This window comes from Somniosus microcephalus, chromosome 24 (genome assembly GCF_052327205.1).
Source record: "Somniosus microcephalus isolate GS21.2 chromosome 24, FLI_Smic_1.0, whole genome shotgun sequence".
In the NCBI taxonomy this organism is placed as follows: domain Eukaryota; kingdom Metazoa; phylum Chordata; class Chondrichthyes; order Squaliformes; family Somniosidae; genus Somniosus; species Somniosus microcephalus.
The window spans coordinates 24,078,399-24,102,599 of record NC_141010.1 but is presented as its reverse complement, the minus strand read 5'-3'; the positions used below and the strand labels follow the sequence as shown (position 1 = coordinate 24,102,599).

The 24,201-nt window shown below is 45.9% G+C and overlaps 1 protein-coding gene across 1 annotated transcript in view; it reads left to right on the top strand.

Annotated features, from left to right (window-relative positions):
- Positions 1-24,201, top strand: part of LOC147101127 (neurabin-2-like) — a 249,216-nt gene that overhangs the window by 181,096 nt on the left and 43,919 nt on the right. The window contains exon 5 of the mRNA XM_085966317.1: positions 19,215-19,350. Coding sequence (XP_085822443.1) covers positions 19,215-19,350 — 136 coding nt within the window. The remainder of the gene's footprint in view (positions 1-19,214; positions 19,351-24,201) is intronic.

The following is a 24,201-nucleotide window of genomic DNA, read 5'->3' as shown; positions in this document are numbered from 1 at the left end:
CATGGGCCTGATTGCAGATGACATAACGCTGGTTTCACATATTATATGTAGTCAGGTCCACACAACACATAAATTGGGGAGTGACCTCAGTATCATTGTGTTCTTTATGTGTTCCACTAGAATTCATCAGGTGACAGAAAAACTCATATCACATGACACAACTGAAACATGACCTTTATTCCAGAAAAGACTGGATATTAAGCGCATTAATCGTCAGTGCCACGTGCTGTTCGTGTAGCTTTGCAGCAGTTTCCACCCATATTAGCTCTGGTGGTCCCTAATTTAGTGAAGATATGTTCAAGTTTTGTAATAAGTAAATATAGGAATAGTGATAAAAATATATATTTAAAATTTAAAACCACAATTGTAAAATGGGCAAAGATGTCAGTTCTAATTTCAAAATCCGTGGCTCATGTATTAAGTATTCAGAGCATAAAAACAGCTGCTGAATACCTGCATAACATGGGAGGGGGATAAGTGAAGGAGCAGTTTATCACAAAGTCATGATCCAAAATGGTGCATTCATTATAATACAGTTCCAGTGTCATGTGAAGTGAGAGCTTTTTTTCTCGTTTTTTTTAATGGGATGTGTGCGTCGCTGGCAAAGCCAGCATTTATTGCCCATCCCTAATTGCCCTTGAGAAGGTGGGGGTGAGCCATCTTCTTGAACCGCTGCTGTCCGTGTGGTGAAGGTACTCCCACAGTGCTGTTAGGTAGGGAGTTCCAGGATTTTGACCCAGCGACGATGAAGGATCGACGATATACTTCTAAGTCAGGATGGTGTGTGACTTGGAGGGGAACTTGGAGGTGGTGGTATTCCCATGCGCCTGCTGCCCTTGTCCTTCTAGGCGGAAGTGGTCGCGGGTTTGGGAGGTGCTGCCAAAGAAGCCTTGGCGAGTTGCTGCAGTGCATCTTGTAGATGGTGCACACTGCAGCCACGGTACGCCGGTGGTGGAGGGAGTGAATGTTTAAGGTGGTGGATGTGGTGCCAATCAAGCGAGCTGCTTTGTCCTGGATGGTGTTGAGCTTCTTGAGTGTTGTTGGAGCTGCACTCATCCAGGCAATTGTTGCCAGTGTGGTGATTAACTTGCGAAAAATCTCGCACAACCATATTTACTCATTTAAACTTGAAAATACCTGTCTGACAGGAAAGTTCACAGTAACTGGAGAAATAATTTATTTTCTTAAATTGGCTCACACTTGTAGATGTACATCTCAGTCCAAATAACATTCTTTACCTGATCGACACTGCACAGCAAGAAAAGAGCTGTAGAATAATAGGCTTTTTAAAATTCACTTTGCCAAGCGAAAAATTAATTTTGCCCTACTTTTCAAAGCTTTTGATTTGCTAGCTTTCTGCTTTCTGGTGTATTTGTACTCTTGTGCAGACTGATGATTCACATACCTTTCAACCACTATGTGTAGTCAAAGTATTGAGACAACAACTTGTCAAACTGTCAAAATGTAGATAGCCATCAACTGTGGCAAGGCGGCCTCTACTTTAACACACTGAATGGGAAAAGCAAGCGATGACAAGTCATCCAAAGAGTGGGCAGATTTTTAGCATAAGAAACAGGAGCAGGAGTCGGCCATTCGGCCCTTCGAGCCTGCTCTCCCTTTCAATGAAATCATGGCTGATCTTCTACCTCAATTCCACTTTCCCGCACTATCCCCATATCCCTTGATTCCCTTAGGGCAGGATTTTCATTGGGCCGTGGAGGCGGGATTGGAGGCATGTGGGGGGTTAAAACCCCGAAATCGGGGGGGCACGAACCCATCCTGCCCCCAAACCCGCCTCCATGCCAGTTTCAAAGGAGGCAGGTACCCAACCCGCGCTGGGACCCACCTCCCCGAGGCGGGAAGGGGATTAGTGCCAATTAACTGCCTGTTAACAGGTAGTTAACAGGCAGTTTTTAGCATGTTGAAATGTGGGATTCCCGACGGCTCCAAACCACGCCAAGTTAGAGGAGGCGGACCGTCGGGATGAAGGCTTGGAGGGGTCGAGATGTCCGGTGTTCAGGTGAGTGATGGGTGCATGAGTGCAAAGGTAAGTGTGTTTGGTGTGTGTAAAGTGTTTAAATAAGTTTTACATACCTTTACAGCCTTCCTTCCTTCAGGTCTCGGGAGTCCCTCATCTCACCGGCACAGAAAGCAGAATGGTTGCGAGCTGTCAAAAATTGCAGCATTCAGCTTTCTGTTCTGGGGAGATCTCTAAATCATCCTGAGAGGAAGGAATTAACTTAGAGTACAGATTGTCAGTGTTTGACAGCTTCAAACAGCTGTGAAACGCTGATACTTCATCTGTCAAAAGGTCTTGACAGATGAAATATAAATCTGTGACGTCACCTGTTGCCGGGTGGCCCTTAATTGGCCTGCTGAGCCCGCTGGGCGGCCTCAACAAGGTCAATCAAGTCAAAATCGCGTGGGTTGGCTAGAACTCAATGGAAGCGGGACTACAACCCCGAAAGTTGTAGTCCCGCCTCCTACCCGACGACTCAATGAAAATCCAGCCCTGTATCCAAAAATCTATCGTGTCTTGGGCATCAATCCAGCAGAGTTTGCGTCATGCAGAATGTTACCAGGATGCTTGATTGTGGAATCAAAACACCGCCTAAAACGGAATCATTTATTACAATGAGCCTGCCTAGAATAATCTTGTAGGGTATTTTTAAAGCCTGTCCTATTTCTAAAGCAACAATTTAGTATGTGTTGAAAATAAAGAAGGACCTAATACGATTAAACTGCTCCTATAATTAAAGACTTATTTGTTCAATGTTTGTGCTCTACAATATTATTACTCATGTTAAGTTGTAGGACACACAGGCTGCATTTCTACAGCGCCTTTCACAAGTTCAGGGCGTCCCAAAGCGCTTCACAGCCAATGAAGTACTTTGGAAGTGTAGTCACTGTTGTCAGGAAACAGGGTCTCCAGCCTCATTGAAAGTTTGACTGAGATGCACTGACACAACTCCTGATGGCTGCTTACAGAGCAGCATGGTCTGGGACCTAGGAGTAAGTCTCCTGCCTATGATGCCAGCCATGGAATAGTGCACAGAGACTGGGGGCTTAAATGGAGGTGAAACATAGGAACAGGAGTAGTCCATTTAGCCCCTCGATTCCTCTTCCGCCATTCGATCTGTGAGCTAACTCCATACACCCAGCTTTGGCGCATATCCCTTAATACCTTTAGTTATCAAAAACCTATCAATCTCAGATTAAAATTAACAATTGACCGAGCATCAACTGTCATTTGCAGAAGAGAGTTGCAAACTTCTACCACCCTTTGCCTGTAGAAGCGTTTCCTTGCTTCACTCCTGAAAGGTCTGGCTCTAATGTTTAGGCTGTGTCCCCTAGTCCTAGACTCCCCAACGAGCGGAAATAGTTTCCCTCTATCTACCCTATCATTTCGGAAGAACGAGAAATGGGTAAGAAAGGGGGAGTAATTCCAGGATATCACAGTTGTAGAGGGGAGCCACACTCAGACAATCAGGGCTACGAGCCGTCTCTCTAATCCACGCTGTCTCCGAGCATGGCTCCTTGCTGGGAGTGCTGTGTTATGCAATTATCCCTGGAATATATAATATTTGCATCTAGCCTAATGTGATTGATACAACTGTGAACATAATTTTCTTGTTAAAAGACCTTTGTCTACAATTCTTTCTGGCTTGGCTCAGAATAGAAATAAAAGCAATAGGACTTTTTTCCCTAATCAATCAACTTAATCCAATTGTCAACCATAAAATGTCAGAAAAGTATACTTATATTAATTCATTCCATTCATGCGTGCGACAGTATAATAGCTTCATTTCATGTAATGTGCATTTAAAAGTATTTTTTTTTAAGTTTCCACTTACAACTAGGTGTAGTGAAGCATTTTTTATTGCTCTGTGGCGATAGGTCGTTAGTTTGCAGATTGTGATTATATTTCCGGAGGAAGAATAGAAATGTTATTTAAACAAATGCTGTACACAATGAACAACTACTTTCCACTTACAGATTATTAAACTCCGTCAGATCTGAATTAAGCACCTATAGTGGTTCTGACTGAACATTGTTGTGGCTGAAAATAGGACTTGTAAATAATTAATGGCAAGTTGTTAAATGAATGTGGAAGGCACGCATGCCTGTGGCTCCAGAGAACAGGTGCCAAGAAGTTTCAGTTTGTCTTGTTGAATGGTTCGTTGTTTTCTGCATTCACTCGCAGTTGACAGCCTTTAAAGAAACAGAGTAGCTTCACTCCATAGTGAATACAGAGCTACCACGGAGACAGGTCTGCAGAGTGACTCCAGGAAACACAAGACATTCTCATGATGACCCTTAAGCCCCGATTTTAACTCGGGGTGGGAATTGTATGGGTGCGGGGCCGAGATAGGCCGCAAACCGCCTGACCTCGGCAGTGGAGGTTCGGGAGATTATAACTCCCGGGCCTCAACTGCATGCTTCCGGCCAGTATCTCGCCCAAAACCGATGGGGTGTGGAAGCTCGCCAGTGGGCGGGAGCGTGATGTCAGGCAGAAGGAGGCTGCCGCCAGGGACCGAAGGAACGGGTAAAGTGAGCTACAACAACAACAACAACTTGTATTTATATAGCACCTTTAACATAGTAAAACATCCCAAGGCACTTCACAGGAGTGCTATAGGACAAAAAATTGACACCAAGCCACATAAAAAATTAAGGCAGATGACCAAAAGCTTGGTCAAAGAGGTAGGTTTTAAGGAGCGTCTTAAAGGAGGAAAGTGAGGTAGAGAGACGGAGAGGTTTAGGCAGGGAATTCCAGAGCTTAGGGCCCAGGCAACAGAAGGCACGGCCACCGATGGTTGAGCGATTATAATCAGGGATGCCCAAGAGGGCAGAATTAGAGGAGCGCAGATATCTCGGGGTGGGGGGGGGGGGGGGGGGGGAGGAGCGCAGATATCTCGGGGTGGGGGGGTGGGGTTGTGGAGCTGGAGGAGATTACAGAGATCGGGAGGGGCGAGGCCATGGAGGGATTTGAAAACAAGGAGGAGAATTTTGAAATCGAGGCGTTGCTTAACCGGGAGCCAATGGAGGTCAGCGAGCACAGGGGTGATGGGTGAATGGGACTTGGTGCGAGTTAGGACGTGAGCAGCCGGGTTTTGGATGACCTCAAGTTTACGCAGAGTAGGGTAGAGTGTGGAAGGCCAGCCAGCCAGGAATAGTCAAGTCTCGAGGTAACAAAGGCATGGATCAGGGTTTCAGCAGCAGATGAGCTGAGGCAAGGGTGGAGACGGGCGATGTTGTGGAGGCGGAAATAGGCGGTCTTAGTTATGCCGCGGATGTGTGGTCGGAAGCTCATTTCAGGGTCAAGTATTACACCAAGGGTTGCAAACAGTGTGGTTCAGCCTCAGACAGATGCTAGGGTGAGGGATAGAGTCGGTGGCTAGGGAACGGAGTTTGTGGCAGGGACCGAAGACAATGGCTTCGGTCTTCCCAATATTTAATTGGAGAAAATTTCTGCTCATCCAGTACTGGATGTCGGACAAGCAGTCTGACAATTTAGAGACCGTGGAGGGGTCGAGAGAAGTGGTGGTGAGGTAGAGCTGGGGGTCGTCAGCATACATGTGGAAACTGACGCTGTGTTTTCAGATGATGTCGCCAAGGGGCAGCGTGTAGATGAGAAATAGGAGGGGGCCAAGGATAGATCCTTGGGGGACACCAGAGATAACGATGCGGGAGTGGGAAGAGAAGCCATTGCAGGTGATAGTCTGGCTACGATTCGATAGATAAGAATGGAACCAGGCAAGTGCAGTCCCACCCAGCTGGACGATGTTCTTGGGCGGGGGGGCGGGGGGGGGTGGAGCCAGGGTCAAGGGATGCCTCAACTTTCCTTGTGGGGTCTTGAAGTGCTCCTCCTGGCCCCACAAGGACAGTATTTTTTAAAAAGGAAAAAGACTTGCCTTTATGGCCGCCTGGCCTCAACTCCTCTTCCCGCTAGGTTGTCCCGGCAGGAAAGCCACAACCGCTTCTGCGCTGAGGCCTGCAGTTATACTAGCAGTTGGGCCCTGATGACTTCACAGAATCACAGAATCCCCACAGTGCAGATAGAGGCCATTTCGGCCCATCGAGCCTGCACTGACACATATCCCACCCTATCCCCGTAACCCCACGTATTTAATCCCCTAACACTAAGGGTCAATTTATCATAGCCAAATCAACCTAACCCGCACATCTTTGGACTGTGGGAGGAAACCGGAGCACCCGGAGGAAACCCACGCAGACACGGGGAGAATGTGCAAACTCCACACAGACAGTCGCCCGAGGCCGGATTTGAACCCGGGTCCCTGGCGCTGTGAGGCAACAGTGCTAACCACTATGCCACCGTGCCACTTGATTGGAGCCTGAGCTGTATATTGAAAGAAGGACCCTGCTGGTTTCCACCTGGTGTTCTTCTGCCCTGTTCATAAGAGTAACGTAAAATGGCAGCTCGTGGAATTGATTGGGGGATTTTGGGGGTGTGTCCCACGGGCGAATTTAACTCCCTGCCCACCTCGTTTCTTCCGGGAGGGCAGGGTCAGAATCGCCCCTGTTGTTGATGTCTGTTTCTGTCCACTCACTTGACATCTCTGTTTGCTGGCAGTGATGTCTCTGTTGGCGCCAGATTTTGCATACAGAAAGAAAGCCAAGGTGCTTTCTTATTAACGTCAGGTCAGGTAAGGTTTGCAGACAGTGAAGGTCAGGTTTGGGGTTGGGGGTCAAGATACGAGTGGGGATTCCAATAGTCAGGATAGCACTTAGTGAAGATGTTTGTTGGGGGAAGGGAATGGAATGTGATGAGCCAGTGAAGGGTCAGGGCCAAGATTGAATCGGCAGCGTGGATTCCAAGGAGCATGCAGACTTTGTCGGGTGAGTTTGGTAACAAGTTAAATCATGGGCTTGGCAGTCCAGGGACATTGAAGCCTGGCCTATCTTAATGGCCGGACCTCATCTGACTAAATTTTCTCTGACTCCCGCCCAAAGATCAAATTTGAGATCAAAGGACACTTTCCCCCTGCCCCGCCCCTGCCTCCCACCCCCATGCTGCCAAACTCTAGCAACCTCACTCCCGTACTTGCAAATTCTAGGACCCCCAGTACAGCGTCGCCAAACTCCAAGACCACTCCCCAGTGCAACCAAAGCAATGGACTGCCCCCCAGGGCAGCTGAACTCAATTCTCCCTCCCCAGTACTGCTCAAAATCAAATATCTGCCTCCGACTGGTGCATTTGCAGACTATCCTGCTGTGCATTCTCAGCTTTAAAAATGGTAAAGGATAAAAATTAAGGGGGTGAGCTTGTACAGGAGTTCTCCCGCTTGTCTGCCAGGACTTCAGCGAAAGAGCCACGGTAAAATGGCACAAACGCTATTTGCACCATTGTTCGCGAGTGTCCGAGGCTCTTCTGCTGAACTAACGGGGGACAAGTGGCAGAATCCCTGTGGAAATTCTCTTCCTAAATATATAGGTAAAGGAATGTGTATAAAGTAAAGGCTTCTCATTTACAGTTTGCTCAGAATAATGTGCAGAGTTGTGCAATTCAATCCCCAAAGCACCTGGGGAAAAAATCCTGGAATACTATTTAATAAAAAATATAATTTGGCTTATTCAGTCCCTGTAAATCAGTGGCCCTGATGTTACTGCTGCATTGTAGAAGCACCCCTATTGTAATAAGATAGCGAAGCCTCTGACTCGATGTGAGCAATGCCACAGGGGAATCTACGAGTACATGGAATGATGTTGCAGTGTGAGATTGGCATAACTTTCTTTGTAAGGAAATTCTGTTTTGAAAATGTGTTTTGTCATATGAAGATAAATATAGCAAAGCAGGTACTATTCACACATACATATATATGTGAATAGTACCTGCTAGATTTCTAGATCATTTATAGATATATATATGTATGATCTAGAAATAACACCATCCATAATTGTGTTCTTGAAAGGTTTGTGGAGAACTTTATTTTCTGGGATAGACAAAAGAGCCAGGAGAGTTTTACATTTTATTTTATTATGCTGCTATATTTCAGTGTGATTTTCGTCTCTGTACTTTTTTCTTAATTTGTTCTTGGGGTGTGAGTGACGCTGGCAAGGCCACATTTATTGCCCATCTTTAATTGCCTTGAGGAGGTGGTAGTGGGCTGTCTCTGCAAGGCGACTATAAAACTTGCTGACTTGCTCGGCCACTTCAGAGGTCATTTAGAGTAAACCTTGTAATGTGGCCTAGAGTCGCGCGTAGGACAGACCAGGTTGGGGTGGCAGGTTTTCAGGTTGAAATGGTTAGCGCACGAGGAGTCCGGCAGAAGCTGGAGGCCCTGAGGCCAAAGTGCCCTTTAAGCTGAATTTTGATGGGCCGTGCAGCCCTCCCAAAAAAATTACACGGAACATTGCCTGAGGTTCATCCAAAATGGGGCCTCAGGCCTCATCAGCATGTTTCCGCTGAGCTGCGGGCACCTGTCACGTGCCAGAGGCACCTCACTGGTTTTGTTGGGGCCAATTTGGGTCAGCTGCCTCACGTGGCACGTGCTCTGCACTGACCAATTGAAGCAGGGGTCCTGAAACATATGCAAGGGGCCTAGCGCCTGTTTTAGGCTGCCACTAAGGACGCCTGCATATTGGCTGACCCAATACGGTGTCGGACCTATTTCAGACGTCACTGGGGCACGGGATAAAGCCCCGCGAAATTGGTAATTTTCCCTTCAGATTTACGTCCGATAAAGAGGTGAAACGGGGTCCAATTTCCTGGCAACACAGTCCAACAAGCATCTACACCAATAGCAAGTGCACTTTGGCCACGCAGAATATCACATTTTGTTTAAAAACTTTCCCATTATAAAATGTTACGGGTCCGACTTTACCAAGATAACATAGGCTCATCTAAATAAAAAGCATCCTGCACTGTGCCTCAGGGAAGGTGAGAATCTAGATTATTGCAACACAACAAACATTAGCCAAGAAAGTCTGTTACTTCTTAAGCATCACATAAGCTCAGTCGGTGCTGCTATTCCTGCTACAGAAACCATCTAGATGGCAAAGAGCAATAACCACATATAAAAATACTTCAGTCCCAATGGATCAGAAGTTCAGCTCAATCTCTGGAGAATTAGGGAAATAGCCCTGAACTTAACAGTGCTATTTGCAGCCATTGCTCCCCAGCCTTATATACAGAAGACAATGCCATGGCATGTTAGTTTAGAATCTGTATGTCATATGAATGCTGAATGCCCCCTCTCCGAAAATCACGGGTGAGGATCTTGCTTTCAGTTAAGGTGTTCATTGTAAAAGCAACAAGCTCATTCTAAGTTTGGGCAACAAGGCATGGTAGAAAAATCCAAAGCTGTGTTTGAAGTAAGAAGTGATAATGATCGGTAACGTAAAATAAGATAAAACAATATGATACAGTTATATTCCACAAATAGACTTCCTTTAGGCATGGATCTACAGACATTTCTGCAAATAGGTCAGTCGTTTCTTGGTCAGACTATTTTGCAGCAGCTGGGAACAGACCCTCACAACATTTACGTAAGATTTTCTTGCACACATGGTCCTGGTGCTACTGCCTGTTTTTTTTTAAATCCAATTGCATTTGCGAAGGCAAATTCTGATAGTAAAAAAACCGCTGAGCAGTCTGTCTGCATAATCCCTGTATTTATAAAATGAAGTTAATAAAATAAACAGAAAAATGCGACTAGATAATGGCCACGCTGTTACTGAAATGTTTGCTTAAGGCAAAGCATCTGCTGAACCATGAGTTCATTCCCTGTACATTTTGCTTAGTTTGCTTAGTGGTAATGACTGGATGAAGAAAGTGCTGCTTGCTGCACAGACTTCCCCTTGAGAAACTTCTGCTTGTGTGTATTTTGCACTTCCGAAATCAGTATGATTTTCTCTTTGTTTCTGCCCCAGTGGAGATGCTCATCAGCGCACCGCCACTTCCTGCTGGCCGAGCAGGTGGTAGAGTGCAAGATGCAGACTCCGGTCAGTGCTGCTCCCAGTCAGCAGGCAGGCCCCGAGCTTTATGCCAAGTAATTTGGGTCCTAACAGTTCATCCCTCTTCCCCCTAGGAGGAATGCCACATTGTTGCAGAGTGGCCCAGCTAAGAACTGATTAAATTTCCCCCAAAAACCAAAGTAAGGGAGTACGGGCATCGGGAATCCCAGGAATGTCACGCATGGCGATGGTCGTCAAGTGCTGAACCACCATCACACTGGCCGGAATTTTTCCTACCGAGTCGGGTCGGGTCGGGTGCGTGCGGGCTGCGACCATGATGTATTGATCAGCCTGCTCTTCAGAGCGACTTTAGCGAAATGGCCCCTATTAAGGCAGAAATGCGTGTTTCCTAGCACTATTAAATGGTGTGGGTCTGATGACGTCATCGATGACTCTTTTTCAGCAGGGATATTTAAAGCAGCCATGGCCACATCGCATTTGAAGGTTCATGTAGGAGTGTGGAGGGAGTATTCGAGAGGAGTGTCTTGTTGTGGAAAAATAGAAAAATGAGTGCACAAAGACAGAGGGCTGCAACCCTGCTTTTCCAATGAATCACTACATATTCTTGTGGAGGGAGTCAGAGCATGCAGGGAGGTCCTCTTCCCTGCTGATGGGCGGAAGAGACCTCCCCAAGAGACCAAAAGAGCCTGGCTCCAAATTGCTGAGGAGGTCAACAGCAGGGATGTCGTAAGGAGGACCTGGATACGAGGACCTGGATACAGTGCAGGAAGGGCTTCAGTGATCTGATGAGATCAGGAAAGGTGAGTGCAAAGCCACACTCGTCCTCATCCTGCTGTGCCTGTCACCACATCCCCATCACTCTGCCTTCCCAAGCTTACTCCTGCACATCATTCCTCACACCAACATACCTTACACGTTCATACCAAGTAACACCACAGAAAGAGGCCATTTGGCATTGGCACCCCACTCCCTCATAGTCACCCTCTACAGATGTAACCCACACATGCCTTTCACTTATTCCATCACTCTCACTCAAACTTCTCTTCTTTCCCTCCTTGCAGGAGAAGAGAGCACACAACAGGGAGAGGGAGAGAACCGGAGGTGGCTCTCCATCCTTCAGTACTTTAACTGAGGGGGTGGCCTGGAGGTTTCAAGAGCTTCAGAGCTGATGGGCGGTGGAAGACGGAGAGAGGGGGACCTCTCAGCAACCTGGTGACAGAATTACATCTCATACGGCCACATGGCTTACAGCAGTCACTCATATGGTCACTGATGTCAGCAGCCAGTGAATGTTCATCACGTGCATAATGGTAACGTTAGCTAATCTTAATATAACATTTCTAAATCATTTCTTCACTGTCCCACAGGTCCATCAAGAGCCTCCCACCCACTCTCCAGCTGGAGGAGAAAGACGATTCCTCAGGGGAGCCTCCAGCCTCTGAGGGCACACCGTCAGCAGACCCAAGCGCACCCAGCACCAGCGCAGATATGCACACCGCAGCGGGTCCTATGCGAGATGGAGTAGTGTTGTCACCTGGTGTCTCACACTTCACAAGTGAGCAAGAACAGATGATGGAGATAGGGACAGCAGTGGAGACTCCTCACCGAAGGGCACAGGACACTCCAAGCTCTGCTGAGCTGCATGCAGACGCTGAGCCTCGGGGGCCAGCCAGAAAGAGGGCGATCCTGGAGGGGCAGCAAGAAATGCAGGCGGTTCTGGCAGGTTTTACAGCCACGATGTCTGCAAATGCGCAGAGAATGAAGGAGTCCATCTCCAACATGAGCTTCGCCATGTCGCAGGCGATGGCGACGATGTGCCCCTCCAAGGAAAGGATGGCCATCTGCGTGGAGCAGCTAATGAACCACTCAGTTGAGCACATGCTAGCTATGGAGAACAGATGGCAGAGGCCTCCTCTCGAAGATGGATCTAAACGTAGACTTGGGTACTCATGGCCCCACTGCTGTGCAGCAAGGTGCTCTCCAGCTTCTTGCTAGCAGGGAAGTGCGGGTGGCCCATGAGATGGATGATGGTAAAAGGGAACATGGAAATGTGGGCTCCTCTCAAAGTACTCACACTTCTCCCCTGTTGCCTCCCCCACCCCACCCCCAGTCAGAGCCCCACATGCTTCCTCGGATCCCGATGGCCGAGTCTGCCCCTGCTCAGTCGCAAGAGGAGCAGACTCCAAAACCCAGAGGACGTCCGCTAAACATGTCTACGCAGTCGCAGCAGGAAAGTGAGCAACCTGCCTCTACATCTGCTGCAGCCACAGGGGTTGCACCTCGTTGAAGCATGCGTAAAAGAAAAATGACACAAAAGTAGATACACAAGGGTAAGCACATGGGTGTATAAAGAAGTGTTATTGTTAAGGTTCCGTTACTGTTATCACACATATAAAAGTATTTATTTTCACCACTTTCCAGTCATGCCCATTTTTGTCTGCCACTTTGGAAGTGGCTTTTTGAGTTGGAGTGAATGGTGAGACGTAACGTTACCTCCAGCAATGGGGGTCAGTGTGAAAGGAATCGCTTGTTCATTGTAGGGATGCGTTATGGTGTTGTTGGAGGAGTGGGGGGAACTTGGCACAGCATGTGGCAGCCATATGGGTGCAATGCAGGAAGTTAAGTAAATCTGGCCATGATTACTAAGGATTACATAGGATATATGGCACAGAAACAGGCCATTTGGCCCAACCAGTCCATGCTGGCGTTTATGCTCCACTTGAGCCTCCTCCCGTCTTTCCTCATCTAAATCTATCAGCATAACCCTCTATTCCCTTCTCCCTCATATGCTTGTCTAGCCTCCCCTTAAATGCATCTATACAATTCGCTTCAACCACTCCCTGTGGTAGCGAGTTCCACATTCTCACCACTCTTTGGGTAAAGAAGTTTCTTCTGAATACCCGATTGGATTTCTTGCTGACTATCTTATATTGAGGGCCTCTAGTTATGCTCTTCCCCACAAGTGGAAACATTCTCTCTCTATCCACTCTATCAAAACCTTTAATAATTTTAAAGACCTCTATGAGGTTATCCCTCAGCCTTTTTTCAAAAGAAAAGAGACTTAGCCTGTTCATCCTTTCCCGATATGTATAACCCCACATTTCTGGTATCATCCTTGTAAGTCTTCTCTGCACCCTCTCCAGTGCCTCTATATCCTTTTTATAATATGGCGACCAGAACTGTATGCAGTACTCTAAGTGTGGTCTAACCAAGGTTCGATAGAGGTTTAGCATAACTTCCCTACTTTTCAATTCTATACCTCTAGAAATAAAAGAAATCACACAACACCAGGTTATAGTCCAACAGCTTTATTTGAAATCACAAGCTTTCGGAGCGCTGCTCCTTCGTCAGGTGAAGCCGAAAGCTTGTGATTTCAAATAAAGCTGCTGGACTATAACCTGGTGTTGTGTGATTTCTTACATTTGTCCACCTCAGTCCAACACCGGCATCTCCACACCATGTCTAGAAATAAACCCTAGTGCTTGGTTTACTTTTTTATGGCCTTGTTAACCTGTGTTGCAACTTTTAGTGATTTGTGTCTGTGTACTCCAAGATCCCTTTGTTCCTCTACCCCACCTAGACTCACACCCTCCCAAGTAATAAGTGACCTCCCTATTCTTCCTACCAAAATATAATACCTCACATCTATCTGTGTTGAACTTCATTTGCCAATTATATGCCCATTCTGCAAGTTTACTAATGTCCTCCTGTAATTTGTTGCAGTCCTCCTCAGTATTAACTAATTCCCCCAATTTGGTATCATCCGCAAATTTAGAAATTGTATTTTTGATTCCAAAGTCTAAATCATTAATATAAATTGTGAACAACAGTGGTCCCAGCACTGATCCTTTTGGAACACCATGACCCACCTTCTGCCACTGTGAATAGCTACCTTTTACCCCTACTCTCTGCTTTCTGTCATCCCTGGCCTCCTGGGCAACAATGTGCTCTGCTGCTGGTGCCATCTGGACCTCGGGTTCCTCCTGCTTCTCCTTCTCCTCGGAAGAGGCTGAGCGCTCTGCGCCTTGCTCCTCATGCAGCTTTAATCCTCGTTGCTGCGCAATGTTGTGCAGCGTGTAGCAGACGACGATGATTCGGGAGACCCTGGCTGGTGCATACTGAAGGTATCCTCCAGATCTGTCAAGGCATCTGAAGCGCATCTTGAGCATGCCTATTATTTGCTCAATGACACATCTGGTGGACATGTGGCTTTCATTATAATGTTCTTGGCCTCCTCAGGGGTGCCATGAGCCACATCTTCAGTGGATAGCCCTTGTCTCCAAACAGCCAGCCAGTAAGTGTGTTTGGTGGTGCAAAGAGCTGAGGGAGGGTGGGCAGCACGAAAGAGTCATGGCAGCTGCCAGGGAATTTGGCGCACACATGCATGATGATGTTCCTATGGTTGCAGATGAGTGTCACATTGAGGGAGTGGAAGTCCTTGTGGTTCACAAACACTCCTGGGTGATGATAGGGTGCCCTGATGGCCACATGTGTGCAGTCCATGCACCGTGGGAAGCCAGCCAGAGCGGCAAAGCTGAGCGCCCGCTCAGTAACACTGGTGCCATCAGTGGGAAAGTTCACATAATTGTATGACATGTTAAACATGGCATCGGTGACCTGTGTGATGCATCTGTGGGCAACAAATGTCTGCTGCAGATCCCTGGAAGGAGCCTGAGGCGAAGAAGTTGAGGGCACCGGTGACTTTGACAGCCACTGGTAAGGCATGTCCACCCGCTCCTCTGGGCTGCAGGTCTTGTTCCAGCAATGTGCAAATGTCTGTGATGACCTGGAGCGATAGCCTGAGCCTCCCTTGGCACTGCTGCTCAGTCATGTTGAGGAAGCTCATCCTCTGCTTGTATACCCTGTGTTGGGTGTATTGTTTCTGGCGTGGTGGAGCCCTGCGATGCCCTCTGTCTTGTGGAGCATCAGGTCGTTGAGGAGAAGGTTGTTGGTGTTGCTGGTTTTATTGCTGATGTGCCTGCTGGTGCTGGGGCTCATCCTGGTCCGATTGTGAGGACCAAGGTGAGACACTATAAACGGCACCCATGCTGATGTAATAGATGGCAGGTCAAGTAGAGATCAGAGGAGCAATCTGACAGTGGTGTGATAGTTACTAGCAATGTGGTAAGAATGGCTTCCGAAGTTGTAGAAAAGACTTGCAAACTCTAGACACCTAAACCTGTGCTCAAAATGGAGTCAGCAAGAACCTTTCCCTTAGGCAAGTAATGAGCTGTCATGTGGGAGTATTTATTTGGATTTCCATGCTCTCCATTAATGACCTCGCTCAATGGCCACTGACCTTCCGTCTCACATTGACAGACATGGTTCCCGAGCTGCGTGATTCCTGTGGTCATCCAGTCAAAATCACAAGGCCTGGTTAAAACCCCTGTTAAGGGTCTCACAACAAGGATGTAATGAGCTTAAGTAGATCGCCCGCCTCTGTCATTCGGGTCCGTGGCGCGCTGGCAAACACGCCCGAGTTAAAGGTGTGAGGAGGTGGGATGACGGCGGGTTCCCGACACGCTCGCAATTGCTGCAACTTTTACTGCCGCCCCGCCTCCAAACCCACGCGCCCGGCAGCGGGAAAATTCCGGCCACTGTGTGGGAGCCAAAAGAAGAAGAGATGGACAAGAGATGCATACAGTTTCAAAAGAACAGTGAGATTGTTGTTGTTGGCATAGTCAAAACAATTATAGCCCAGGAATTACCGTGTGCGATATTGAAATGTATTTGTGTGAAATTACTTTGTCCGCAATTTTAATAGAGGCAGTTAACTCAGTTAACACCCTTGTTAAAGTAGCAAGGCCATTGCATACAAATCCATTAACCATTCGCCCACTAGTATCACCCACTGTCATTGTTAGGCTTGAAGTATTGGAGCAGCCATCAATTTTTGAGATATTTGTTACGTGAAAGCAATGTCCGCAGGAATGTTTGAATCGTTTGAAATCCCCTTGTCGTTTGGAATTCTTAGCTAGGCCAAAAGGAGACAAGTATTGAGGAGCCAAGTAGGGCAAGTCACACATAGAAACATGAGATAACAGACCATGCTTCAGGGGCCGTGGGTCAGGCTTAAGTCATGGAAATTCAACCTGCCCAACCTCTGCTAGGTACGTATCTGTGTCAGTTGATGAAGTAATTGCAGAAAATTGAAGGTACACTGCTGACTTTCAATATTTGGGCAAGGCGACAAGCTCACTAATAAAATTAAAGGTGTAAATGAATGGCTGGCCACCTGGTGTCAAAGCAACAATACTACCTTCATAAATAAGCGGGAATGTTATCAGATTAAAAAGGACTGGTCTAGGAAGGCTGAGCTGCCCTGTGAGCAAATAAGAGCAAAGTAGCTTGCAAGGAGCATCGAGGCAGCAATTGAAAATCATTTAAGCAAGATAGATTGGGGGAGGGCAGGGAGATAACCAGATTCCAGACGGGATGAATCACAGGATAGAAATACAGGAAACTTTCTGGTATCCGGCACGGACGGGACCGACGTGGTGCCGGTTCATCAACAATTCCGGATAACCGAACGCTATAGTAAAAGATACGGAGCTCAGAGCTCCGTATAAAGCAACAAACCCTGTTGCTTTTTCAAAACAATCAGCACAAGTTGCAAGCGTCTCTGTAGCTTAGCAACAGCTTCAGCTACACCCTTGCACAGCAACAAATGGAGTAAAAAAAGTAACTAAAAGTAAAAAAAAAGTTACCTGAACCAACTCCTGAATTTTGCCGGTGGATAGTGTTCCGGTTATTTAGGGGCCGGTTAATCGAAAGTTTCCTGTAGTCAAGAGATGGGTATTAATGCAGTAACCCCGAGAGACATATGTAGATAGGAGCTCAGGAAAAGCTCCCATGAAAGAACTCTGTATTAAGATGTTTATATGTGAAGGCTAGAAGCATTAGAGATAAGATTGGAGGATGTTATGGCAGTGGAAATATGATGCGATGGGAATATTAGAAACATGACTAAACCCAAAAGATGGAAATCGATTTAATATTACCGTGTATAGGACAGAAAAGCAAGTGGTATCGCCATATGTCAGAGACAACTGGGAGATAAATGACGTTGATCCTCTGGGAGGTGGTAAGTTATAGCAAGAATTACTCAGAAATCTGTAATATTAGAAAATCCAAGCTAAGATTAGAGGTATGTTACAAACCACCAGGTCATTACAGACTTGAGGCTAAAGGGATATGGGGAGAAGGCAGGGACCGGGTACTGAATTTGGATGATCAGCCATGATCTCATTGAATGGCGGAGCAGGCTCGAGGGGCCGAATGGCCGCCTCCTGCTCCTATCTTCTATGTTTCTATGAGACGGAGGGCAGTTTGCCCTGCAAACAGATAAGAAGGGTATGTGAGAACAGGAAAGTTATTTTAATGGGAGATTTCAACCAACCCAATATAAATTGTGTAAACCCAAGTGTTTAGCGTCAGAGTTGGTAAATGTAATTCACGACTGCTTCATGATTCAGTGCATAAGGGAAGCCACGATAGGCAGTGTTCACCTTGACCTGGTATTTGTCAATGACCCGGACAATGTCCAGGAATGGAAGTCATAGCACAGAATGTTCAAGCTTAACGTGATCTAGGACCCAATTATACCACAGACCAGGAACCACATTTATAACTTTAAAAGGCTAAATTTAAAGACCTATGCGAAAAATTCAATCAATTATCTTGGAGGAGGATGTTTGTCAACATTTCAGTAGAAGACGCTGTGTACTTGGATTTCCAAAGGCATTTGATAATGTTCCACACAAAAGATTACTCATTAAGCTCAAAGCTGTGGGAATTCAGGGCAAAACTTGGGTGTGGATTAAAAAATAGGCTGTAGAGTAGAGAACAATGGGTACTGGTTAGAGGGGTAATGGCAGGGTAGGAGGAAGAACTGAACTGGGTGTGTCCCAGGGCTGAGATTGGACATCTGCTGTTTCTAATTTACATCAATGACTTGGATTCAGAAACTCAACGTAAATTGCTCAAATTTGCAGATGATACCAAACTTGGAGGGGCGGCGAAATCGAAGGAGGCAGACCAGAAATGACCGAATGAACTAAACAAAATATGCGAGTCGGCCGAACAATGTCAGATGAAATTTAATGCAAACGAGTGTAAAGTACTGCACATAGGAAGGGAAAACGGGCAACATACAGACTAATCCAGAATACTACTTTAAATGAAACTGAGAGTAGGACAAGGGGACACATGTTCAAAGCGAAAGTTGATTTTGGACTGATGTCGTCAGAAGGTTCTTCTTCATGCAGAGAGCAATCAACACTTGGAATGGACTTCCAGGTAGAGTGGTGGCAGTGACGCAGTATAAGGCTATCCTTGATGGATGCATTAAAATAGGCCAAATGACCTTCCTCATCCATGAGGACATTGTGAACTTGCTAGTTGTAATGCTGCACATTCTGGATGTGTAACATGCCAAGAATCCCAAAACATCAGTTAAGTTTATCTCTGTCCAACAGCATCTACACACACACACACACACACACACACACACACACACACCGCAGAAATACAGTAGAAACGATGGAACATTATGGACATCCATGTTTTGCCAAAGTGTCTAACAGGCTTCATTTAAAACATAGACAAACCCTCAGTGCTCTATTGGCACAGGTTCCAGTTTCTGTTGTGAGGCCGGGGGGGTGGGGGTGGAAGCAAGCTGCGAGGTTTATATGCTGGTCTGCCCATCTGCAGTTTGGGAGCACCATTGAAGCAGAAGCTGCATTGGAAACTCTTGTGATTGTTTTTTTTAATCAAGATCTGGTCTGAACCCTTCTATGTTCCATTTGTCCTTTTTGCGAAGAGCTACAGGAAACTCTCGATTTACCAGCACCTAAATAACCGGAAATCTCTGTTAACCGGCAAAATTCAGGAGTAGGTTCAGGTAAGTTTTACTTCATATTAGTGGCCGTTCCTGGATCTGTGGCTGTGTAATCGGGGTTCCTGCACTTGTTGCTAAGCAACAGGGACGCTTGGTATGTGGCAGGGTTTCCTGCACTTGTTGCTAAGCAACAGGGAAGCCTGGATTTGTTGCTGTGTACGGAGCTCTCGTACCTTTTAACTATACCTCTCTGTAACCCGGACTTTTTGATAAACCGGCACCACGCCGGTCCCGTTGGTGCCGGATAAAAAAGAGTTTCCTGTAATTGGTTTTGGAATTAGTTGGAAACAAAAATGGCTACTTACAAACTCTGCTTTGTAACACTAGTGAATGAATTACAAATAAATCTACTTACGATATATGGCATCGGTTTTAGGTTTTTGATTGGACGGGAGAAACCTGGAGAAACCAGTGAAGTGGCCCAGCTGATTCGTCAAACCCTAGAACAGGAGAGATGGCAGAGGGAGATGATGGAGCAGCATTATGGGCAATATGTTGATGATGATGAGGAGGTAAGAAATCTCGGAAATATAATGCAGTCTTAAACATACCTTAAAGGGGATCATTTTCAGTTCTCATTTCATTGGCACTAGAACGTCCACTATGTATCATATTGAAGAAATAACATTCTTCGATCTGCATGCTCCACACACTGTAGGAGCACAGCCTAGCCTGAGAGGATCTGGGCAAGCAATGTGTTGAGTGTGCATATGAAAATGTTGTCACAGTGCTGCAGATAGTCTCTTCGTCACACATTGTATAGAGTCCCCAAGACCTCCATCCTTGTGCCAGTTCAGTGTTCCCCAGCAAGAGGCTCCTTTCGTCAGGCTTTTTGTCACCCAACAGGTTTGGGACCAAGGGGTTGAATTTCTGCCGGCGTTCTCGCTCTCGAGTGGCCACCGTAACTTTGGAAGATTCGTGGCAACCCCAGAGAAATGGCATAAATGCTGTTTACACCATTTCTCGGAGTTTCCGCGGACCTTCCACTGAAATTACGATGGTCAGTCAGGAGAACCCCGCAGAAATTTAATCTCCAAACTCTCTAATCTTTCTACAGCTGTTGCTTAGAGGAAGCAGACAGATTATCAAACATTCTGTCGATTAGTGCAGTCTGTTCAGGATTATGTTTCCTTTTTCAAGTTACCCTGTAGCCTAAGATTTTGACATTGGGTGACAAGCCTCCAGAAAGTATCATACTTGTATCTTTCAGGACAAGTACACAAAAGAAAGATAAGCTGTTCTCTTTGGGTTGCATGGTAACACCCATTACCCATCTTATGTTCATGATATGGCCACGTAGAAGGGAAATCAAGCAGTCAAAAATAAACAACAGCATTGGCATACAAGAGGCTAAGGCACAACTGGAATGTAATACTTGGTGTATTCCAGCTTGGCTGTGGTCATATGGTATGGGGTCAGGATTGACCCATGCTGTACGTCTCTTGTATCTAAATTCATCATAATTGGGTCTGCATTGGTGCATCAGCATCTGCCAAGAGGCCTTAAGCACTGTGCGGAATGCAGTAGGCAATTCAGGATCGCTGACGCTCACACTTCACCTAAACATGACTTGGGGTTCACAAAATACACCCGTAAGGACCTGCTGTACTGTGGTTCCCACATTATTGTAAAGAAACTGGACAAACAAAATAAGCCTAACAAATCAGTACGTTCATTTTTGCTTTGCTAAGCACACCAGTCAGTGTTGAGAAAACACTGGCATCACTGCATTATTGAGGGCTCAATCTAAGGTCACTCTCTAGGTTCATTTAGCTGAAGAAATTGTTTATCCATTGTTTTATCCATCATCACCAAAGTCAGAGCTAGAGCATCATTCTCACTGTGTAGAAGCCTGCAGGAGCTCTATTATATCTCTTGCACAGAGTAGTCTAGGCAGCTCAACAGTGATTTGTTTCCCATAGAGCAAAGACCCAAGGCAAACCTGTGACAAAATAGAAGAGATCAAAATGGATGGCCGATTGCTTCCTATATTGCTACCATCTTGCAGTAAAGAAACCCAGGGGGCATTTCACCCATTCCATGGCTGCTTCCTGGGCATCTCTCCATTAAGTTTTAATTGATACCATATACAAGGCTTCACGGAGAAATCCTCATACTATTATTGAACATTACATTTGGGATTTAATTACAGCAGAAAACAACATCAGCCCTGACAGCGAATGCTATGGCTTCTGTGCAGGGGCCTCTGCCTCCTACATTTCTCTATACTTTGGAGTCAGAACGAAGAAAAAAGAAGATATGCATCCTCTGCACTACAGTCCCATCCATCCAATCGTTGTAGATCCTGCAGGAGTGTAGTTATGAAGGGCAGGGGTTCGCGTTAGTGGTTAGTTAAGTTTCTGTTTAGCTTCAGGTCAAAATGAACGAGGCAATGGTGTAGGTCCTTGGGCTTTACATGATGGGGAAGTTTGCACATGGCATCTATTTAAACAATAATGACATTTGCATGTGCATGCTCAGCATTGCTTTCCCCAGAGCCTTCCAAGCTAGGCTATACTCCGAAGGCATGTGGAGGCTGCATATCATTCGAAGCATGAAGACCCTACCAGGCAAATAATCTACTTTACTTATCATAAGAAGTGAGTAAAAATCTTGACAGTGATGTTCTTTGTCAAGTCAGAAATCAATGTTTTTCGATTTTTATGGTCACATTAAATAGTACAAATTCTTCTTTAGTTGGCTGTTCGTTGTCAGCCCTGCATCCTCCGGTTTTGGTCTTGAACTCTACTTAAGGACTGAGAAACTGTGCATTGTATCTAATACTGGGAGCTGGGCCGTAAATAAGATGTGCAGCCCATCCTGTCTGCTGTACAGCCCATCCCGTCCTATAACGTTACTGGGCCAATGGCATTTACCATAAAGATGGTTGCAACCGTTCCTAAAAATATCTTCAGAAATGTCTGGTTCATTACAAGTAGTCACTGCAATGCCCTCAACATTGTTCAGATCATTCTGCAGGATCACCATCCCTGCCATAAGAAAGTGAAGCTGTTACATTTGAGAGTTTGCCTTTGTTGGAAATAGAAGATGTGAAAGATTAACCAAAGGTCCCAGATTCTTTTGAGGTCTTTGTCAGTCTTTGGTAAAATATTATAGCCCAATTTACATATTATATCTGTTAATATGATAATGTTGAATAGTACAAAACATAAATCACTTAAACCAATGGATAGTTAGATGGGATATGTGTCTGTAACATTCAGCCGGCTTTTGACTCCATGAAATTAAAAACCTACATATTTTTCTATAAACGGCCACAGACATCAAACAATTTTGCTATCAGTTGTGGACCAATTGAAAACCTTTACCGCTGTGACTGAACAATACTGAATCCGTTTCACGCTTTGCTCCAAAAGACGGAGGAGGTGAAATTGGTCTCGGATGGTAGCACATAACGATGATAGTGAATCAGCAGCCTGTTTTATACCCTGCCCGATTTTCTTTTCCATTAACTGAAGGAAATGGCAGAATTTACAGTGTTTGCATTTTATTGGATCTGTGACCAGCAATGAAATTGTCTCCACTTTTGGGACTATAATAGTCCACACACAAACAAAATCATTTTTTTTTACAATCAAGTTTTTAAAAAAAATTGTATTATAAATCGAGTTCTCAGTAAGTAACTGTAGAACAGCGTTTTTATTCAGTTTGCGAGACTACTGACTGACTCATGAACGTGGTAATTCTGAGATGCGCAATCTCCCTCACTCTCGGTATCCCATCATCAACCAGTGAGTTCACTGCATGTACTTACAGTGGAGATTAAGCATGGAAAACAGATTATTTTTGGACGTAATGTCACAAATACTAATGTGAACCTCAAAGGATTATTGGAACTCAAAATTTAACATAGAAACATAGAAGATAGGAGCAGGAGTAGGTCATTCGGCCCCTCGAGCCTGTTCTGCCATTTAATGAGATCATGGCTGATCATCCAAATTCAGTACCCTGTTTCTGCTTTCTCCCCATATCCCTTGATCCCTTTAGCCTTAAGAAATATATCCAACTCCTTCTTGAATATATTTAATGAATTGGCCTCAACTGCCCTGTGTGGCAGAGAATTCCACAGGTTCACCACTCTCTGGGTGAAGAAATTCCTCCTCATCTCAGTCCTAAATGGCTTACCCCTTATCCTTAGACTGTGACCCCTGGTTCTGGACTCCCCCGCCATCAGGAACATCCTTCCTGCATCTAGTCTGTCTAGTCCTGTTCGAATTTTATAAGTTTCAATGCGATCCCCTCTCATTCTTCTAAACTCTAGTGAATATAAGCCTAATCGCGCCGAACACCTCGAGTCTCTTCGCCGGGAGCAAGCGGCAACCAAGCGCAGACAGCGCAAGGAGCGCACGTCAACCCAAGCACCCCACCCACCCACCCCTTCAACCACCGTCTGCCTCACCTGTGACAGAGACTGTAGGTCCCGCATTGGACTCATCAGTCACCTGCAAACTCATTTTTAATGTGGAAGCAAGTCACCCTCGGTTCCCGAGGACTGCCTAAGAAGAAGAAGAATCGACCCAATCTCTCCTCATACGTCATTCCTGCCATCCCAGGTATCAAAATGCTTTTGTCCTTTTTAAAAAAAAAATATGGACAGGATGCATGGGGGTTGGTTTATTTAATTCATGTGGGTGTATTTCCACTTAAAAGTCCAGTAGTTGATGCTCCCGTGTAGGCACCATGAGTTTATCCAGTGGGTAACTGAGCAATATGGACCAGAAAAGTCCCACATTTGATCCCTGGTTCAATCCTCAGTCTGATACCCTGTCTGCTGAGTTAGTTGATCTGAGTCCTGACAATGGTAAACGTGTTGCAGTTATGCTCAGCACCCCTTGGTCAAGGAGGCGAAGCCAAGCAGAGTTTCAGCTCCTAATCGCTATTCAGCAACCCCTGCTGGACGTGAACATCAGGTGAAGACAGGATCCATCTTGGCTGTGATGCTCCTCCATGGACAGTAGCCTGCCGGCACTCGCTATCAAGGCTCACACATGAATAGCGACCACTTGGATGAGGTACCAGAAAGCAATGGGTGCCTGTGGCAAGAAGTCACTGCCTTCAGTAGTGCAGGGGACAGAATCATCAAGAGAAAGGGGGATTTCGCTTTAGGAAGGATGTCAAGGCCTTAGAAGGTGCAGAACAGATTTACAGGAAACTTTTGATTAACCGGCCCCTAAATAACCGGAAATGTCGGTTAACCGGCAAAATTCAGGAGTCGGTTCAGGTAACTTTTATTACTTGCACAGCAACAAATGGAGGAAGGCAAGGGTTTGGCTGCAGCTGTTGCTAAGCTACAGAGACGCTTGCAACTTGTGGACGTTGTTCTGAAGCTGTTGCTAAGCAAC